The sequence below is a fragment of the Sturnus vulgaris genome, chromosome 20 (genome assembly GCF_052056855.1).
Source record: "Sturnus vulgaris isolate bStuVul1 chromosome 20, bStuVul1.hap1, whole genome shotgun sequence".
Taxonomy (NCBI): Eukaryota; Metazoa; Chordata; class Aves; order Passeriformes; family Sturnidae; genus Sturnus; species Sturnus vulgaris.
This window is the reverse complement of record NC_142262.1, coordinates 8,329,329-8,348,652: the sequence shown is the minus strand read 5'-3', so window position 1 is coordinate 8,348,652 and position 19,324 is coordinate 8,329,329. Positions and strand designations below refer to the sequence as shown.

The 19,324-nt window shown below is 45.2% G+C and overlaps 1 protein-coding gene across 6 annotated transcripts in view; it reads left to right on the top strand.

The window, feature by feature from the left end:
* The first annotated feature begins 271 nt into the window (after nucleotides 1–271).
* LOC106858400 (uncharacterized) overlaps nucleotides 272–19,324 on the top strand; it is a 39,729-nt gene continuing 20,676 nt past the window's right edge. The window contains exons 1-5 of one of the 6 annotated variants that reach the window (XM_088176339.1): nucleotides 272–1,549; nucleotides 2,325–2,456; nucleotides 5,550–5,678; nucleotides 18,148–18,310; nucleotides 18,972–19,280. In XM_088176339.1, coding sequence (XP_088032465.1) covers nucleotides 18,247–18,310; nucleotides 18,972–19,280 — 373 coding nt within the window. In that variant the 5' untranslated portion in view covers nucleotides 272–1,549; nucleotides 2,325–2,456; nucleotides 5,550–5,678; nucleotides 18,148–18,246. Of the gene's footprint in view, nucleotides 1,550–2,324; nucleotides 2,457–5,549; nucleotides 5,679–6,588; nucleotides 6,739–12,857; nucleotides 13,072–18,147; nucleotides 18,311–18,971; nucleotides 19,281–19,324 lie in introns of those variants that run through there. The other 5 variants (XM_088176340.1, XM_088176343.1, XM_088176342.1 and 2 more) reach the window with 5 other exon arrangements.

The following is a 19,324-nucleotide window of genomic DNA, read 5'->3' as shown; positions in this document are numbered from 1 at the left end:
GAGTTCACATCAGAGCCAGAGTGTTGAAGAGCCCTGGTTGCTGCACCTTCCTGCCGTGGATCTGTCTAATCCCAAATGTTCTGAGAGTTTCTGGTCCCGCAGCAAAGGGCCCTTCTCTCAATTGTTTTAAGCACAGACCACACAATAATGGCTTTTGTGAACCCCACTTTTTGTCCTGCAAGGACAGGGGAGATGACATTCCTTGTTTCTGAGGGTCATTTACATCTTCATCTGTTGCACATCTTTGTTGTTTCCTGTGCCCTTGCTCCTGCAGCCCATGCTCCCACATTGCCCATTTCAGATGTTTTTCAGATCTAGTTTATGTTATTGGAATTTGAGCTAATGGGATGAGGATATGCTGTGGGATTAGTTGCTCTGATCTGTGTTTCCTTCCTAGTACTTCCTGATGACACTTTCACTTTCACAGGACAAGAAGAAATGGCCTCAAGCTGTACCCGGGGATGTTTAGTTTGGACATCTGGAGGAATTTAATCACTGAAAAGATTTTCAGGCTTTGGAAGATGGTGGAGTCCCACCCCTGGAGGTGTCCAAGAAATTCAGCTCTGGGCTGGTTAACAAGACTGGCATTGGGCACAGGTTGGACTTGATGACCCAAGTCTTTTCCAACTGAAATGATTCTGGCATTCCATGATAGCTGCAGGTAGCACTGAGCTGCTTTTGGCACATGTGCCAAAATCCTGATGTTTCTGTCTTGAAGAGCTGACTGTGAATTCACTGCTGTGGTGGCCAGACACTGGGCTGATTGACCACACTTCCTCAACTCAGTTCCCTTAAGGCAAAACTCCCTTCCTGCTTGTGCCTTCACATCTGGATAATGAATTTACTGCCATGTTAATAGAAGCAAAAACCCCAGTAAAGAATGCTGTATTTCTATGCCTGTTTCTAAAGGGAATGAAAAAGTGAAAGGCTTCATTTGTCCCCCAGTTTAGTTTGTACAGTCCCTGCTGGATAAGCAGTCTTGGGGAGTAATGAAGCTGTGAGTTGCCAGGGTTGTACTGCCTGAAGCCATGTTTCTCTCTGAAACAGATCTTTTCTGTGTTGCACAACTGACAGGGTTTCAACTGCAAAACGTTAGCAGTAATGAGGAATACCTGTGGTGCACTGATAAATGAATATTCTGTGAGACTGGCCTGTAGCCTGCCAGCATCTGGCTGTGCCTCATGGAAGAAAAACACCTCCAGAGAAGACTGAAAGTCAGTGTTGGAGGAAATGGTGTGAGTCCTCAGAGAGCATCAGTTACATCAAATGAAGTTGGAAAATTTAATAAAACTGTGCTGTAGGAAAGGGTCAGACTTTGGTATGAAAAAGTTAGTTGAGATCAACTAGAATTTGTTTGGATAATAGCTTCAAGTCGTCTTTGTGTTGGGTGGGAAAGAGAAGCTCTGCTCAGATAAAGAAGCCCTTGGTTGCAAACCAAAAAAACCACTGATGTTTCAGAAATGATGTTGCCATCTGCCAGATCCTTTTATACCATGAGCTGAAATTGCTCCATAGCTGGAATGGAGACCTCAACAGCAGCATGGTCCAGGTAGGAGGGCTGGGGGTGAGCACAGCAGGGAGGGAAACACAGCTGCAAAGGGAATTTCTTCTTAGTTTTATTGCATTTCCTCAAGCAGTGGAACCAATGAGCCTTGCTGCAGTGTCTGTAGGGGAACTGCACTGCAGAGGACTCACAAATGCCCTGCATGGTTGGGTGTTCCCCACCTGATTCCCCATCTGCAACAGCCACCAAAAGCCTTGGGCTGCAGTGAGGGTAACACCTTCTATCTCCTCAGTGTGCAGGAAATATAATAAAGTCACAGGCTTGTGATTAAATATCCCTTTTGGAGAAGGAAAAGGGGTTCAAAATGTCCAGATTCCTGGTCCAATGCAATCTGTATAGTAGGCGACCACAAGACAGGCCCAGTGGTGTCCAGATGTCAGATGTCAATAGCATTAAACCCTATGTCTATTTATCCTTTGGAACAGACACGTGCAAAGATGAAAAGACTGGTTCTTCCTTTCCAACTGCAAGCAGTGAAGTTATCTCAGGCCAGTGTGAAAATCTGTGTGTCACAGGACTCTGATGTAAGATAGGACATAACAATTCCCTAGTTTCTTTTGCCAGGGCTGAAATAATTTCCTCCAAAAACAATATCCACTTCACAAATCCACCTGCTATAAATGGCCGAATTGAGAGCAGCAGTGTTATATGCAAAGACTGAATCATACAAGGAAGAATACTGAAGGAGGTACTTTCCACTGTTAATTTCTTTTCCCTCCACCCTGTCCATCTATGTATATTCTTCTCTGGTTTTGCACAGGGCAGTAGGCTGTAGCACGTGAACAGTCTGTTTCAGCCTCATGAGATCTGGCAAACTTCTCCTCTGCTGTCTGTGATGTTGTGATTGCCTTCTACTGCTCCTGCTTAATTTTGCAGGCTTTAATTCCCTCTGGTAAGTTTGCTTGGTGCTGCATGCTTGGCTTTTTGCTAGCCTGCAGCAGGACACCTGCAAGGGAGTAGGGGTGTAAAAACTCCTGGGTTTTGTGTTGGGAGGAATCATTTAACAACTTATTTCACACTGAACTTCTGGGGATGTGGATTTGGCTTCTGGGCTGTTGCTGGGAGATCTATAGTGCTGGGACTAGGGCTGAATATCAGGGACAGCAGGATTAAAACTCTGTATGGAGTCTTGAGCTGGTTTTCCTGGTTTGCTATTTGAGCAGTGCTCCCTCCTCTCAATCTGCTCCCTAGATTTTACCAGATGTGTCTGGGAAAGATGCCTCCTACCGTGTTTTGTTGCCTTTTGGATTTTGCTATTCTCTGGGCAACACCTGGATTTGAATTCCTCAGAAGGCATGAGCTGCCCTGAGATACCAAGGAACGTGTCAGGTCATTGTCTTTTGAGTTTTCAGTTGTGCTTTTTGCTTTAGGACAGTAATACAACTGTGTCTGCATAGGTAGACATGCTCTGCAATTCCTTTGGTTCTGTTTTGAGATAGGAATACCCAAATCCTTTGAATCTGCATCCTACAGATGGAGACATGAATGTGAACAAGTTGCTTGGCTTCTGGAAAGAAAGGGACTGAGGAGGCAGTGAAATACCTGTCAGGCACACTGACTAGGAGCAAGCTGGAGCACTTAGTAACTGTCCTGGTGGCAACTTTCCCCTCTGAATCCCAAAGGTGTTTTTGCTGTAGCAGAGGATAAACTGGAATACACTGAGTGCCCAGCTGGGAGCTGGGATACTTAAGATATGAACATACAACCATAAGCAAATATACAACTGTTCCAGGTTGCCAACCCTTCATTGCACAGTAAATGGTCCCAAGGGAACTTGTAGCTGATTATTTCCAGGGTCTGGGCTGGCAGAAGGGGAAAAGACGAAAATATGTGGCCTGAGCTGGTGTTGCCAAGTCTGGAGCACAGCAGAGCTGTTCTGTAGTTTCTCTTCTGAGTTATGTTCTTTGTCTGATGAAAGACAGCTGGAGAAAGCTTGATAACTTAAAGCTGATTTGCTCTACTTGAGCATTTCCCCTTGTAAAATGAAGACTCCATCCCACGGCTGCAGGCAGCACTGTGTTTGCTTGGCCTCTGGCAGGGCAGGGATGTGCAGAAAAGCAGTGATTTTTAGCTGGCAGAAGGTGAATGAATCCCTTTGTGCTGGGGTTAAAACGACTGCAGCACTGTTTTCTCAGACCTGTGAATCTTTTGGTGAGATCCAGTCTCCTACAGAAACCAAGTGATGGGGTTCTATAAACAAATAAATCTGGAGTTGGGGTATCAGTCATTCAGAGCTGCCTCCTCCTGTGCCCTATTCTGTCTCACATTGTAGAGGCCTCTGCTTTGGAGAATTGAAATTATTTGCTCATTTCTCTTTCTCCCACACAGCTGCTTGTTGCTCACTTCAAATATGAAGCTTTCAATTATGGTCCCAAATGGACAACCCCAACTTTCCCAGAGACTGAAAAATTACCTCTAGGTCATTTTTGTGTGAGATATTACTACATTAGCAGTTTCTATGAGCAATATGCTTGTATTTGCATCATTCCTGTGTTAGTTGGCTGGGGTTCAGCATTGTTGTGGCTGCACGTATCATGTGCAGTCAGGGGACAGTGATAAAACAAAGAGAACAATATGTATTCTGCACTAAACCTTGTCTATGCAGGTCAGAATACAGAAATTAGATGAAGGAGGATGAGGCTGGTTGCAAATATTCTTCAGTAGTGACTTTTCCAAGGAGTGCTCAGATTAGGCTATTAACTGTCATAGGCTCTAAGAAAAAAAGTAAAGAGATTAAATTTTCCTCTTGTCAGAGCAAACAGGTTGGTGGAACAAGATGGACTTGGCAATAAAAATCACAGAATTGAGTGGTCAGGCTGTGTTGGAAAGGGGTGAGTTGGATGGCCAAGACACAGCTCCTGGTGCTGGGCACGAGGACAGAGCTGTGTCCTCACAATCAGATGATGTGACAATGACCCCAGGCTGAAAATCTGCCCTGCAGCCATAAACTCAAAGATAAACTTGTACTTATGTTGCAACAGAAAGCAAACACTGAGAAGAAAAACAGCTGTACTGATTGAAGAGGAAGAGAAAATTCATTGTTTTTTCTGGAGCTCCTTGGCCCCCAGGGAGTCACAGGCACCCTGGGCTGTGCTGGGACCCCCCAGTGGTGCCTGGTACCCCATTATCAGCTCGGTGCCCTCTCTGCTGGCATGGTGTCAGCTCTGGCCCTGGCCTTGGACTGTGGGCTGTGATTTCCATCTCTAGGGCAAAGTGCACGGTCTGATGTGTGTGAGCTCGGCCAGTGAAGCTGTGGGTAGGCTGCCTCTCTGTCTGTGTGTCTATCCAGGAGTCTGTCTGACTGCACTGGGGGATGGCTGCTGTGCATAAACCCCTGTGGACTTGCTGGCTGTAGGGCAAACCTGCAAGGAGGAGTAGCTAATCCCAAAGGGCATTAGCCCCCCTCTACACATCCCTGAGTCTTAGGACAAGATGGACAGGAAAATCCATCAAATTTCTTTAAGATTGTTTTGAAAGAAGCTGTCTCCATTTACAGGCTGCTCAGAGGAACCACTTTTTAAAGTCTTGAGATGATTAGTTAATGCAAGACAAGGCATGTCATTATATTGTTATAAAGAGGTCAGAGTGCTGGCAGTTGAAATATTTAATACAACACCAGTTTTTCAGCTGAGGAAGTTTTTACAGCCCACTGTATATATCAGTATGCCACTGGAACTTTTAAGATGTTAAACCACAGCTTTTTGAGGGGTGAGAGGAAAGGGCAGGGAAATGATTTATTAAAACTTATAAATTTATATCACCACTGAAGGATATTTACAAGATCACCTACCAAGCTAAAGGAAACTTAGACAAAGGTTAGACATTTGTCTGTCAGTCAGAAGCCCTGGGTACCATGTCTGCCACACAGTGGAGATCCTTGGCTGGAGGGGCCTGGGGAAGGATGCAGTGTGCTCTGCCTATCCATGGGATGCTGCTGGCTGCCCTAAAAGGTTTATCTTTTATTCTATCTATCATCTACTTGCAGAAGGAAGTTTCCTCCACCTGCCTTTGGGTCATGCTCGGCTGATTTTTGATCTGCTGGGGTAGTAAACAGAAAAGCCTGAGCCAAAACTGGAACGTTGCAAAGGAGGCAGCACCTGGAGTAAAGCTCAGGGTAGGTGGGGGGAAGCAGATGTAAGAATGTACTGGGGAGTGATGTTAATTCAGCTCTGAGTGCAGCAATTACACGGGGTCTCAACTGTTCTGTCTTTGATGCCCTGAGCCTGGCACATGAGTGGAGTGGCAGCCAAATGTCCTGATGTTGGCTGGAGCGTCTCTCTAGGAGGGAAACTGCAGCCTTGAACTCTGCAGCCAAATTGCTGATCTGGTGATACAGAAACCTCAGGAAACTACATCTAGTGCATCTGGGAAAACCATGCCTGGTAACAGCTTCCTTGGGTGAGCAGCAGGCTGGTGGTACACAGGTATTTGGCTGGTGAATTATTTGATCACTTGAATAATAAAAATAGTTTTTGTGATACTGCCTTCATTGCCGTAAAAATGTATGGCCCTCATTATATTTCAGCCATAAATTATTCCATGCACTGTTTTAATGACAAACAAAATTAGCAAGGGAGTCCGTTGCAAACATGAAAGTGGAGATTCTGCAGGTAGGTGAGATTTGGATACCAAACACTAAATAACTTGTATGCTTTGTCTCATGGGCTCAGACACCTGGTGTTTCAGGAAAAATGAAATTTCCCTATGTCCTATTTAGCTGTTGAGAAACAAACATTTGTTAAGGTCACCATGGTGATTTTTTCAGAGAGTAATCAAAGAAAATATGGGTCCTATCCTGAATTAATTTGCAGCTTTGTCTTTTATGATCCTTCTTTTCTTTTATCAAAGGAAGAGATGCAACAGCTAGCTTTGATATTGCACAGTAAGTAAATAATTTATTCTGATAAGTTCGGTTTCACAGAAGGCTGTGTGTGGGAAGACAGGTTGAAAGGATAGTACAGAAGGAAATCTCTCCTGATGGGTTACACCTGTACTGCTTCCTGAGGAGTGGAAACACCTGTGCCTGCCCATGACTCTGGCTGTTATAAAAGAGTGAGTTAGCTGGACACCAGCTGCAGTTTGAGTTGGAGCTTGAGACTCAGAGCGTGCTGTGGTTTGGGATGGAGTCTGCTGTGAGGAGGAAGGGACATGCAGTCCTACAAGGGACAGACAAGGTAAGAAGCTGCTGTGTGAGGGACAGGTTGGGTTTAGCCATTCATGCAGAGAGGAGAGAAGGAGTCAGAGCTGTGTGGAGCTGCCTGTAAGAAAAGGAGTCAGAGAGAAATGCACTGAAAGAAGGCATGAAAAGTTTCTAATAAAGGACTGGTGGAGACAGTCCTGCCTGTCTCAATGTAATAACTGCAACAGCTTTGAATCGTGCTTTAAGCTGTGATGGAATTGCTTTGTCCAAAATCCTCTTGGTTCATAGAATCACAGACTAGTCTGAGTTGGAAGGGACATAGAAGGATCATCAAGTCTAGCTCTTAAGTGGATGTGTCTCTACAAAACCAGAGGGGTTTTGGATCTCTGCTTCTGTGTACTGTGATCTCTGGGATGCTGTTGGGTGCCAACTGTGCTGTAGCAGTCAAAACCAGCTCCCTTGGACAGGCAAAGTGGGTGCATAAATGCTTGGAGATGGGTGCTGTTTCTCCTAAAAAGACATCAAAACATTTTGAGGTCAGAAACACAACAGCAGACGTGGTTCTGGTTTGGCACGCTTCAAAGAGTGTTCTAAGAAATGCTCTGCCTTTTAGAGGAAGCTCATTTCCAGCTTTTGCAGAGACTTTGGAGCATTGCCATATGCTGGAGCTGCTAATGTGTATTTATTGCAAGACAATGCTTGGTTGCATTCCACACAGTAATTTTCCAAACTTTGGTATTGGAAACAATGCAAAACCAAGACTCAGCTATGGAAGAGAGGTGTTTCATTCACACTTGTGGTGTCCCCAGACAAGACTTCTGTTTCAGGGTGATTCAGCCAATATCTGCAACTCTAAAGAGGTCAGTAGTGAACCACTTAAATTAAAAAAACGAAAAAGTCATAAGAGAAGCTACCTAATACTTGGGAAGGTGATTGGATCATGCTGCAGTGAATGAATGAAGGAATTTTGGGTAGCTACACAGCTGCTGGGCCTGGCACAAGCTCCTGGCAGCAGGGGCTGCTCTGTGTGCCATGGCACAGGCTTGGTGGGCAGCTGCTGGGTTGGGCATTATTGCCTTGTGATGTTCAAGATCACCTTAATTTCCTCTACCCATCCATTCAATTGTGATGTCGGGTAGTTTTGCTGGAGGCAGTGTTATGGTATCAGGATGATGCTGACCCATCCAGCAGCCTGTGGATTTCTGGAGCATGGCACAGTATGTGAGGGACATCAGACCATTTCCATGTTCATCAGAAGAAAAGCTGGTGAAATGTTTGTGCCCTGGCAATGGCTCCTGCCCAGCACAGCTGCCCTGCGTGGCCCTGCAGCCCTGGGAACTAACATGACTGAGGATTCCAGACCTAAAGGGAGGTGGAGAGGGACCTTTTACACGTACGTGCAGTGACAGGGCAAGGAGGAATGGCTTCAGACTCATGGAGTAGCTTTAGATGAGCGATTAGGAGGAAGTTGTTTTGCTCTGAGTGTGGTGAGGCTCTGGCACAGGTTTCCCTGAGAAGCTGTGGCTGCCCCATCCCTGGAAGTGTCCAAGGCCAGGCTGGATGGGATTCTCGACAACCTGGAGTACTGAAATGTGGGACTACATCTTTAACTACACCTCTAAGTGCCCTTCCTGTAGCAGGACCCACAGCTGGTCTCTGGGTTAGAGAGGGTTAATGAATGTTTGTTTTGATTTAGCACCTAGATTAACCCAGCTGCTGCACAGGAGAGGAATATATGGGTTTGGCATAGTCCTTCTGGGACCAGTACCAAGGAGTATTATCAGTTTGTCATTTATTCCCCCTACAACAAACCCTGGAGAGACTTTCTTAGGAGTGGTTTCAACAGACTCTACCTCCAAAACAGCCTCTGACTGAGCGTTGCTTTCTCGTCCTTCCCTCTCTGCTTCAGTCTCCTGATCTGACTCCTCCTCTGCCTCTCACTCCCTCTGATCCTGCTCAACTCTCCTCATTAATCCTCTCTAACCCACAGACCAGCTGTGGGTCCTACTACACCTTCCAACCCAAACCATTCTGTGATTCTATGGTTTGCTCTGTGCCCAGAGCAGAGGAGGATCCCTGAGCTGTGCTACCCCATGGCACACTGCACAGTAGCCCCTGTAGCAGAGGGGGCTCACCCCTGTGGCTGCATCTCTGCTGCTGACCACAGCCCTGAAGTCAAAGAACTTTGGTCAAATGTTGAGCTTCATAATTTTGGAGGGCTTTTCCAACCTTAATGATTCAATGATTCTAAGCGAAAAGATCAAAAGATCACAGTCCATCTCTCGTTGGGGTTAAGAAATTAATCTCATTCCTGCCCTTGGTTGCTCTTCTGCCTCCAGGGCAGCTCCTGGAAGTAGAGACTTCCTCATGAAGTGTCCCTGGGGCTTAGCACAAGCTCTTTCTTCCTGCAGCATCTTGGGTAGCTGTTGTTTCCTTTTGCAGTAATCCACTGGTGCCAAATATAAGAGATCTGGTTTTTTCCCAGTAGCCTCTCTTCTCATTCTTCTGAGGAAAGCCGAGTATGTATGCTCAGATTTGTAGGGTGACTTTTTAACCAAAGCCAGAAACCAGCTTTGGTTTTTATTGTAGTGCCTGACTGGTGAATGACTTGGCAAATAAAGAGCATTTCATTACTTTATAATGGCTCTCATAAACCATTAGGGTAATCCTTTTTATATTCCAGCCATACATTTCTTCAGATTAGCAAGGGAATTCCCCACAACATGAAAGTGGAGGTTCTATAGATAAGTGAGATTTGGAAGCCAAAATCAGTGACTAAGCACACTGAGACCAACAGTCTCATGAGACAAAGGCTGAAACAAGATCCCCCATCTGCCTGATTACTTTCCATTTCCCGGAACATGAAATAAGATATAGAAGATATTCCAGTTGCTTGAAACAAAAAGCAACAGAAGCCCAAAACACTTCTTGTAATCATACACATAGCTAAGAAAAACTGAGGTTCTTCTGTGTCCATAGTATTTGACTTCATATCTTCTGGTTAAAGTTAACATTATAATTCTGGGCTGGTAATTCTGGATTCAAGTAGGAGAGATTTTTGTGCTGTCAGCATGGATCAAAGTATAAGATTCCTTGGCCATGTTGGGGGTTCTCTCTCAGAAGTCAAAATGAAGCCTTGCTCAGGAGTGGAGCTTCTGGGATTATTGCAATATAAATACAATTTAATTAATGAGAAGGAGAAACTCCTTACTGAAGACATGAATTACTAATATTTTTTCTATTTATCACACAGCTTATAGTCAAAGGATGCAGTGCAAACTGTACAAACTAAAACACCTTTAAGCAGTTTTTGAGTACAGAAGATGTTTGTCTGTTCCTGGTAATTCTAAATTAGGCATCATGTGCTACTCCTGAATTTCTGCCCTATGCTTGAAGAAAGCAGATGTTGAAGAATTTGGTATCACTCAGAGGTGTAGGTTATTTCTTTGGTGCTCATGGCACCATTTGTCGGGTTGTGGTTGTTTTCTTTCAAGAGCTAAGTAGTTAATAGATGCAATAAAGTTGTTTATTGTAAAGGTACATTAGTTTCGAAAGGCAAAGAGTTAGCAGTGTTGAAACCAAAACTTTAGCATGGACTTTGAGTTTTAAATTGAAGCAGAAGCTGTTCTCGAGGATCCTGGTGGGGCCAATGTTGCTGTGGCAGCTCTTATTTTCTTTGGGTGGTGATGATGATGGCAGTGAGGAGAGCAGGAACAAAAGTGAAAGGCAAAAAGCACGCAGCTTTCTCTAATGCATAGATAATGTATATATTATATAGTCTTATATATGAACTTTTTAACAAGCTAAAGATGCAAACTTGAACCACTGCTTCTTAACCTGTTAGAATTCTAGTTTCTTAGCATGCCAGTTTACATATAAACTATTCATATGGTCTAGCTTGTTCTATCTAAAAAATGTAATCAATATTCTTACAATAGTTTTATTATTTCTAAAACTGTTTATGGAGCCTGCATGGAAACGCTAGTATCTAGTCACTAGAACTTGCACTTCTACACGGATATTTGAGATCCTTACTCTCTAAAAGCAGTTAAGACTTTTACTTACTTGCTTGCTTATTCTAAAACTTAAACTTACACCTCTACTTTGTGTGAGTGGTAACATACTTCAATCCATCCAAAGGTTTTTAATTCAATCCCTGCATTCTGATTTCTCTCTGAAGAATTCAGAGAGACTCTTGACTTACAGATTCCAAAACAGAGGGAACACTGAAAATGGAAGAATCACATTATGGCAGGGCCAGAGGAACTCGATGTTGTGTCTCTGAGGAAGAGGCGAATCTGAAACAACTCATGTGGTTTGGTGTTACCAAATCTTGTTCTTGGAGACTAACCCTTTCTGTAAAAAATTAATCATGACAAAAGAAAAATGAAAATTGTGGCATATTCTCAGAATATTGTTTTCTTTAGTGCTGCCAGCTTGCACCAGAACAGCTGCTATTTATGTTGGCTGGGTTTGAGTGAAGGGTTCAGTCCTGTTAGCAATTCCTCCAAACAAGCAATCTCTGGAAGCCCCCAAACTGCTTTTTTTTTTTTTTTTTTTTTTTTTTTCCTGCTACATTCCATAACTGTAGCTCATTTCCTTGTGCTAATTCACATCATACGTTGCAACTTGCTAAGGCAGCCCTGGCTGAGCAGCCCAGCCCGTGGCCCTCAGTGAGACTCTGCTGCCTGGGGCTGCTTTAGGGTGTGACTTTGGGAGGTGGCCCTGGGGGCTGCCTGGGACTGGCACAGGTGTTTGTTTGGAGCATAACCCTGCTGTGAAGTCCCTGCCAGAGACTGTGCTGAGAGCCAGGGCAGGTGACTGCAGAACCTGGGGCTTACTGCAAGTGTGGCTACATCACCTTGTGCTTCACTTCTGGAAATTATTACCCACCTCATGTCTTACTGTTGTCAATATTTAACTTCTGTAGAGATGTAGAAATCTTATTTTCTTGCTGGAGGTGATCCTTCCAGGTTAGGGCAGACCCTGCCTGAAGGAAGGGCACAAGATAAGGGAAACAAGTAGCTTTTTTGTTGGCTTGTTTGGTTTTGGCTGTTTGCTGTGGTGATGGTTTGATTTCATTTTAAGGGAATGTCTCCAGTTTAATGTCCTGAGCATGGAAGATGAGTCAAATGGTAAACAAATGTCCTGGTTTTGGAGCCTTTTTCTAGCACAGAGCTGCTGCCCTGTGAGAACAAAGCAAGCCACCCACATTCACTGGAGGGGCAGTGTGTGTGTGCAGCACAGGGATTAAATTGAAGGCTGATCAGTTCTGTATGATGTCTGCTAAATAAACCCCTGAAATTGAGTTTCCCTAAGGGTCAGCATCCACGTCTTCACTACAGGTGCTGCAGTGCTCAGCATAAACCAAGCACATGAGTCCTTCCAGGAAAACTCCTTTTTTGCCAGAGGAAAACTTACAAGCAGAAACTCCTGGCTTGGACTTTCTGTGCAGTTAATCATGTGATGAAAATAGAGATGAAAACACAATAAAACAGTGACGTGGTTAAAGGGTAAACTATGGACTGAGAGCAAGCATTGCTATTCTTATATCCAGCTACAGTTTATGGCAGGCCAGGGCTGGGACTGTTGTTTGTGACAGGTTGGGTGACAGCTTGAACAGGGTGACAATAAAGAGGTTATTCTGTGTGTCAAAGGCAGGGGCCAAGTCAAGGGAAAGGAATTTTATGGCTCTGTGAAGAGATGCGGAGTTGAAGGGGAAGGAGAGGGTCAGGCACTCTCCAGATCACTTTCCTGTTGTAACTTGTGCTGCGTTTACTGAGAGTTAAAATCTGCTTTGATAGTTTGATTTGCCTCCTTGCCACCCCAAGGACCCCCACCCCAAAAAAAGAGAGCAGAAAGCAGCAGATCTTGCCCTTGTCTGTACCCTGTGCTTCCTGACCCTGAACTTGCCACAGACCCTGGGAGCCCTTGCATGGCCAGGTAGTGCCAGACTGGGGAGCAGATCTCCAACCCAGTCACTTCCCATCAGTGCTGCAGCACCTGGGGGGACAGGGTGACTGACAGGGGCTTCCAAGCAGGCTCCTGGGAAGTTTTTGGAGTGTGATTGGTTTTTTTCCATAATGTAGAACTGCAGTTGTGCAGTTACAGCACATACCTTGTTTGCATTTTTCTGTGGCACTGCTAACTCAGTTTAGAAGTGAAAGTGAAAATTCCAATTTTTTATGACATTGGATTATATTAAAGGTGGGAGGAGCCAATGAAATACTTTGTCCTCTGAGATCCCTGTGACTTCTGCATTTCCTCTGGAAGAGGAGCTGAATAAACTGGGATTTGGAAAGGCTCCACAGGCACTGTGAGAGGGGAAGAGGCATGAAGGCTTCCTTGGACACAAACAGCTTCTGAGGTACTGTCGTCTTCTTTAGAGGGTCCTGTCTTCCCCCCTGTTCTCTTACCAGTTCTTGCTCTCTTGTTTTTAAAGTAGATGCTCAGAAACAGGCACTGAAATATCTGTGGCAGGAGTGAAATTATCAGTGAGCTGCACGTTTTCTCCATAGGGAAGAACATGTGTTACTGGTGCTGGTGATTTTTCTGCACAAACAACACCATGTCTGTAGCCCACACTGGTAACTTCCAGAGAGCTCTGTGTGAACTCACATGAGTCTGTGAATGCACAAAGCCAACAGGTTCCTGTTGGTGCATTTTATATAAAAGTGTGAGAGACCTCAGAAATGATAGAATACATGAACAGGAAAATGCTGTTAATACATTTAATTACTGAATTATTTTTTCCATCTCCATTACCCTTCTTTTTTTTCTCCTGTCTCCTTAGCAAGTCTTGCTAATATCTTCTTTTCCAAAAATGCCATCCTGTCATGCTTGCAAATAAGGGAGAATCTGTCAGAAGGGCTGCAGGAGAAATCCCTGTGGTTCTTCTCCTTTCCCAGGAGAAGCTGCCACCCGGGCTGGATCTGACCATGCATTTCTTCAGATCCAAGCTGACTGTGCATTTCCCCAAATCCAACGTGACTAATGAACAATCCAGCCTCATAGCTCTGGGTTAGGATGAAGCAAAGCAGAACTGAAACACAAAGTATTGGTAACTAGGAACAGTGGTTTTAAAATAGGAGTTAAACCAGTGAGACTTTATTCTACTTAATGTACTTCAGGCAATAAAAAAACGTTGCCAATGTTTTATAATGGTTGCTGTCTAAAATTTTTTTCAGAGCAAGTAGAGGAAAGCCAAAGTGTGCTTCACATTTAAGATTTTTTGCAGAGATTTCTTAGCTCAACCACAATGTCCTGCTGGTTGCTGTCTCTGCAGTGGCTTTTTGGAGCTGTGGGTATAAACTGCAGTGCTAGCTCACTCAGGGAAGAGCTGCTTTATCCCCTTGCGTGACTTTGGTTTTTTTATTTGTTTTTGTTGCAAAGGCTTGTTCAGAAGGGTGTACAGCAGACCAGTGAGGGAAAAGTGATACGGAAAGTGATACCAAAATTATTTTATGTAAATACTTCTCCTTTTCTGGGAAACAATTTAGAGTAGAAAACAAAATCTGTAGGATCTTTTGAACTTCCTTGAATTTTATTCTGTTGCTGCCTTACTTCCTTCAGTATTATTATTTTCTACAAATTGACTGCAACTTAAGCCTTCTCCATGGGACCCTCAGGGTGCCAGATAAATCTTATTCCACCAAGCTGGTTCTGACCATAAACCCACAAACTAAATTGTTCCTAAAGCTACACAGCCCAGGGCATGTGGCTGGAAGAAGGAAAAGGAGTGAGAAAATAATGCAGTGATTTTTACAGCTGCTGAACAGCATGGGATTTTGTGTGTCCGTGACTGTGGTAATGGTTGGTTGGAGAGGGGAGGACATGTGAACCCTGGGGCAGCAGCTCTGCTGTGCTGGCTCCTGGGGGGTGTTGGGGGGACTCTGCTTTGGCCACTTTGGGGGTCCCCACTGAACCTGTGCCAGAGGCAGCCTGAGGGCACACACTGGAAAGGCAGTGACTGTTCAACTTGTGCTGGAGTAGGAGGAAACGTGGGTTAGAGTATTCCAGGTCATAAGATTTTTATCTTGGAGAGAGAACCTTTGCTCTGCTGAAAGTGATGCCATTGCATTGGAGACTGAATTTCCTTCTAATCTTGGCAGACTCTGCAGTTACTTATTGTCTTGTTTGTTAGGCTGCTATGAGGAGAAGGAAAAGCCTGAGAGTTTCAGGCAGTAATGTTTTCTCAAATAGATCTTTTCAAAAGCTAAACTAAACCAAAGGACCTTGTTAGGGCTCTGCAGATTTCCTGTCAAATCCATTTTTCTCCTGCTGGTGATGTCAGCTGGGCTGGCTTGTGGGTCAGGTCTGACCTGGGGGGGAGCTGGGTGTGAGTGGCTGGTGTTTGCTGAAGGAGCTCCAGTTCTCTCTGTTTGTTCCTTTCTTCACCTACTTCTTGTTCCTGATCTGCTTTTAGGGTCTGGCTTTAGTCTGTTACAGCTCTGCAGGAAACCACAAGTTCTGACAAATGAAAGCTTGTATTACTTTGAAAAAGAAAGGGGAAGCAGGTGAAAAAAAACTGGATGAAAAATATTTTCTGTTTGAAGAATGTTTCACTTTAGATTTGAGTGTTTTATTGAAGTAAGTTTGAAACTGATGGCATGAGCTGGCCAAGGCAGCTGGAGAGTCTCCAGATTTTAAGACAGATTAGTGAGGGAGAAGAGAGATTTGGTGGACAGCGTTCTGGCTGTTGAAAGAGGAGATAAGAGGGGGAGAAGGAGGGAATGTCACCAGAGAGAAAAGGAAGGGAGATGTCCTTTGATCAGAATGAGGAGAGGGACAAGAAGACCAGTCGAGAAAGGACCAAATGAATGAGGATACAAGGTACAGACCTCAGGCTGCAAACTACTGGGGAAAACCCAAATCTTAACCTCTGGGCAAATAATTCTGCCAGATGTGCTGCAGCTGTTCTGTGCAGCAAACATGCCCTGGGGTGTAAATCCTCTGGAGGCATTTAAAAGACAGGAAGAGGTGGCACTTAGGGACATGATCTAAGTGGTGGATTTGGCAGTGCTGTGTTAACAGCTGGGCTTGATGGTCTTGAGGGTCTTTTCCAAACTTACAATTCTATAATTCCAAGATTGATGTCAATGCCTTGGAACTCTGCTCATCTGCAGGGTAGGAGGGACAGGCTTTGTTAACTGTGCTTTGCAAATCAACAAATGGGATAATGTGTGGAATGTGAATGATCAGAAAAAAAATTAAAAACAGTATTGTTTTGGGGATTTTTTCATGTGTGGGAAGAGGATGAGAAGAGATTGGCCCCATCAAGAATTAAAAACAAAGGAAATCATTGTAGGACTCTCCAGGTGAGCAGGAGCTCTGTGCATAGTGCAAATGGTTCCCCCGTGGGGTGGTGGAAGAGCACAGATCACCCCTTGGAGGGTGTGTATGGAGCAGTGCCAGGGGCCCAGCTCTGCCCAGCATTCACAGAATTTACAGAATCACTGGGTTGGTAGAGACCTTCATGATGAAGTCCAACCCATGCCCTAACACCTCAACTAACTCATGGCACCAAGTGCCAAATCCAGTCTTTTTTTTTTTTTTTTTAAAACACATCCAGGGATGGTGACTCCACTATCTCCCTGGGCAGACCATTCCAGTACTTTATTCTTTCCATGAAAACTTTCCTAATATCTGACCTATATTTCTCGTGGCCCAGCTTAAGACTTTGTCCTCTCATTCTGTCAGTGCTGCCTCGAGAAAGAGACCAACCCTCACATGACCACAGCCACCTTTCAGGGAGTTGTAGAGATTGATAAGGTCACCCCTGAGTTTCCTTTTCTCCAGGCTGAACAACCCCAGCTCCCTCAGCTGCTCCTCACAGGGTTTGTGCTCCCCTCACCAGCCTCATTCCCTCCTCTGGACACACTCAAGCATCTCAACATCATTCCTAAACTGAGGGGCCAGAATTGGACACAGCACTCAAGGTGTGGCCTCACCAGTGCTGAGTCCAGGGCAAGAATGACCTCCCTGCTCCTGCTGGCCACACCATTCCTGATCCAGGCCAGGAGCTACTGGCCTTTGGCCACCTGGGCACACTGCTGGCTCATGTCCAGCTGCTGTCCATGGGTGCTCCCTGGTCCCTTTCCACCTGGGCACTGTCCAGCCACTCTGTCCCCAGCCTGTAACATTGCAGGGGGTTTGAAGAATGTTTCACTTTAGATTTGAGTGTTTTATTGAAGTAAGTTTGAAACTGATGGCATGAGCTGGCCAAGGCAGCTGGAGAGTCTCCAGATTTTAAGACAGATTAGTGAGGGAGAAGAGAGATTTGGTGGACAGCGTTCTGGCTGTTGAAAAAGGAGAGAAGAGGGGGAGAAGGAGGGAATGTCACCAGAGAGAAAAGGAAGGGAGATGTCCTTTGATCAGAATGAGGAGAAGCCAAAATTCCCTGGATGTGCATCTGGCATAGGGGTGTTGAGAGCCTGAGGTATGCCAGGTTTTATTCCATAGGAAATTCTGCAGCTGGTCTCAAGAACTGCACCTGCCAGCAGCCTGAATGGGTGTGTCCTGCGAGTTGTGATATCCTGGATCACCGGTTTCTGGGAAATGGGGTGGAATTATCAGTAGATCTAGATCAGCACAGATCATAAGAGGTAATTACTAACATCTGTTGAATGTATAGCTTATAAATAACTTGGAAATTTCCTCAAGGTACTTTTCAGGTAGAGACAGTAAAAGGTGTTTTAATGAAAGCTGTTGATTAAAAGCTCCCAGGAACAAAGCACTTTGTGATTTCCAGAGCTAGTCTGGTGTGGAAAATAAGGTGACTTTTCTATAATTTTTTTTTTTTATTTGACAAGTATTTTACTAAAACATACATCACGAAGTCGTGACAGTTTTATTTAACTGGTTGAAAAACAATTTCTGGCTAGATCCAAGGGTGTTTCTAAAAGAAAGACCAAGTTATTGTTTGCTCCTTTGACTTGAGCAGCTATTTCCATAAGATCTCCTACATTCAAAATAGAATTTGATGTGACAATAAATCTTCCATCTTAGGCCAAGTGAAGCATTCATTCAGCATAATCCATCTTCCTTAGTTAATTTTGTGGTGTGTTTTGGAAGTGCCATCAAATCAAGCTGTTATTGGTGCTCCCCCTGAGGGCTGTGTGCAGGGCCAGTGCCTGGAGGAGCCCGCAGGACGTGGGCACGGAGCCTCCTGCCCAACAGGCTCAGGAGGGATTTCCCTCTCCCTGCAGAAGGTCCTGGTGTCTCCTTGTGCCGTGGGTGAGCCAGAGGTGGCAAGGGCTGCGAGTTTGGCCCTTGCAGGGTGCAGGAGCAGCTGGGCACTGCGAGGGTTCCTGTGCCTCGCTGCCGTGGCCGTGAGCTGGGCTGGAGCAGCTGTCTGGCATTTGGTGTGCGAGCTGTAATCTTTGTGTCTGGACACAGAGAACAGAGACCCTGGGTGCTGAGCACTGCCTTTAATTCCCCCCAGGGAGAAGACTGAGGGAGGAAGCTGCTGAGCCTGGCCTGGCACTGTGGAGGATCTGGGAGAGCTCCATCCCCGCTGGACCTGAGCGCCCCGGGCAGCCCCATGGACTGTCCCCACCTCCTGCACTTGGGATTCCTGCTCCTGGCTCTTGCTGCTCCCCAGCCCAGTGAGTCTCTGTGTTTGAGCTCGGTGCTTTTCCACAGCTCAGCACCTCTGCACTGTTAGGGGAAAGCTCAGCTGGGCCCAGCTAAAACCAAGCCCACCAAACCTCAAAGGTGAGAAGAGAAATGAAGGAGGTGAAGGTCGATGTGTTTGACCTGTGACAATCACCTCCTTCGGGAGGGGTGACTGCTTGGGTCTGTCTGATGTCAGATGAGGTGAGTCCTCTCCCAAAGGACTGACTTTCCCAGCAGAGTCTGAGGGGGACACCTGGGACACTGCACCCAGAGCGGGCAATGGGCAGCTGAGCCCTGAACTTGAGTGGAGTTGGGACGTGGCAGCGTGTTGGAGGGACCCCTGGTGGGATTGTGGCAAGGAGTTTGGGAAGGAAAGAGGACAAGAAGAGATGAGCTCAGCAAGAGAAACGTCTTTCAACTGCCAGCTTCCCACTTAAAAAGACAGTGGAAACAGTGGGGGAAGTCTGTCATATTTCTACCCCAAAAATTATCTTGGGAACTGGCCCTAATACTGTATAGAACTTGCCCATTGGCAGACAATGTTTCTGAAGCCATGACTAACCTTGTCCACTAAAACCTGTCCTATTCTCTGATGCCAAGGCTCTGGTAGAAAATGGGTAGAAAAGGTTTTATTTCTCTTTTTTGATTTAGATATTGGCATGTCCATTGCTGGCCCTGCTGGAGGGACAGAAGACTATTACATAGTGGCGGACATCTACCGATGTAGGGACTGCAACAGCTGCAAATGTGAGAATGGGGAAAATAATTTTGAGAAGTTTGAAAAAATTGCTGATGCAAAAAACAAGGCACTTGCAGATGTAGCAGTAGAAGTGGTGACCAATAAAACGCACATCATTTTTTACTTGGAGGAACCAAAATCCTGTCTCCAAGGCACTTATGGCGTCTTCTGGCAGAAACCTGAGGGATCAGGGCTCCCGTGTGGCATCCCAAGTTCTGGAGGTATGTTGTGCTGGGAGCCTGGTTATTAAATGATGAAAACATAT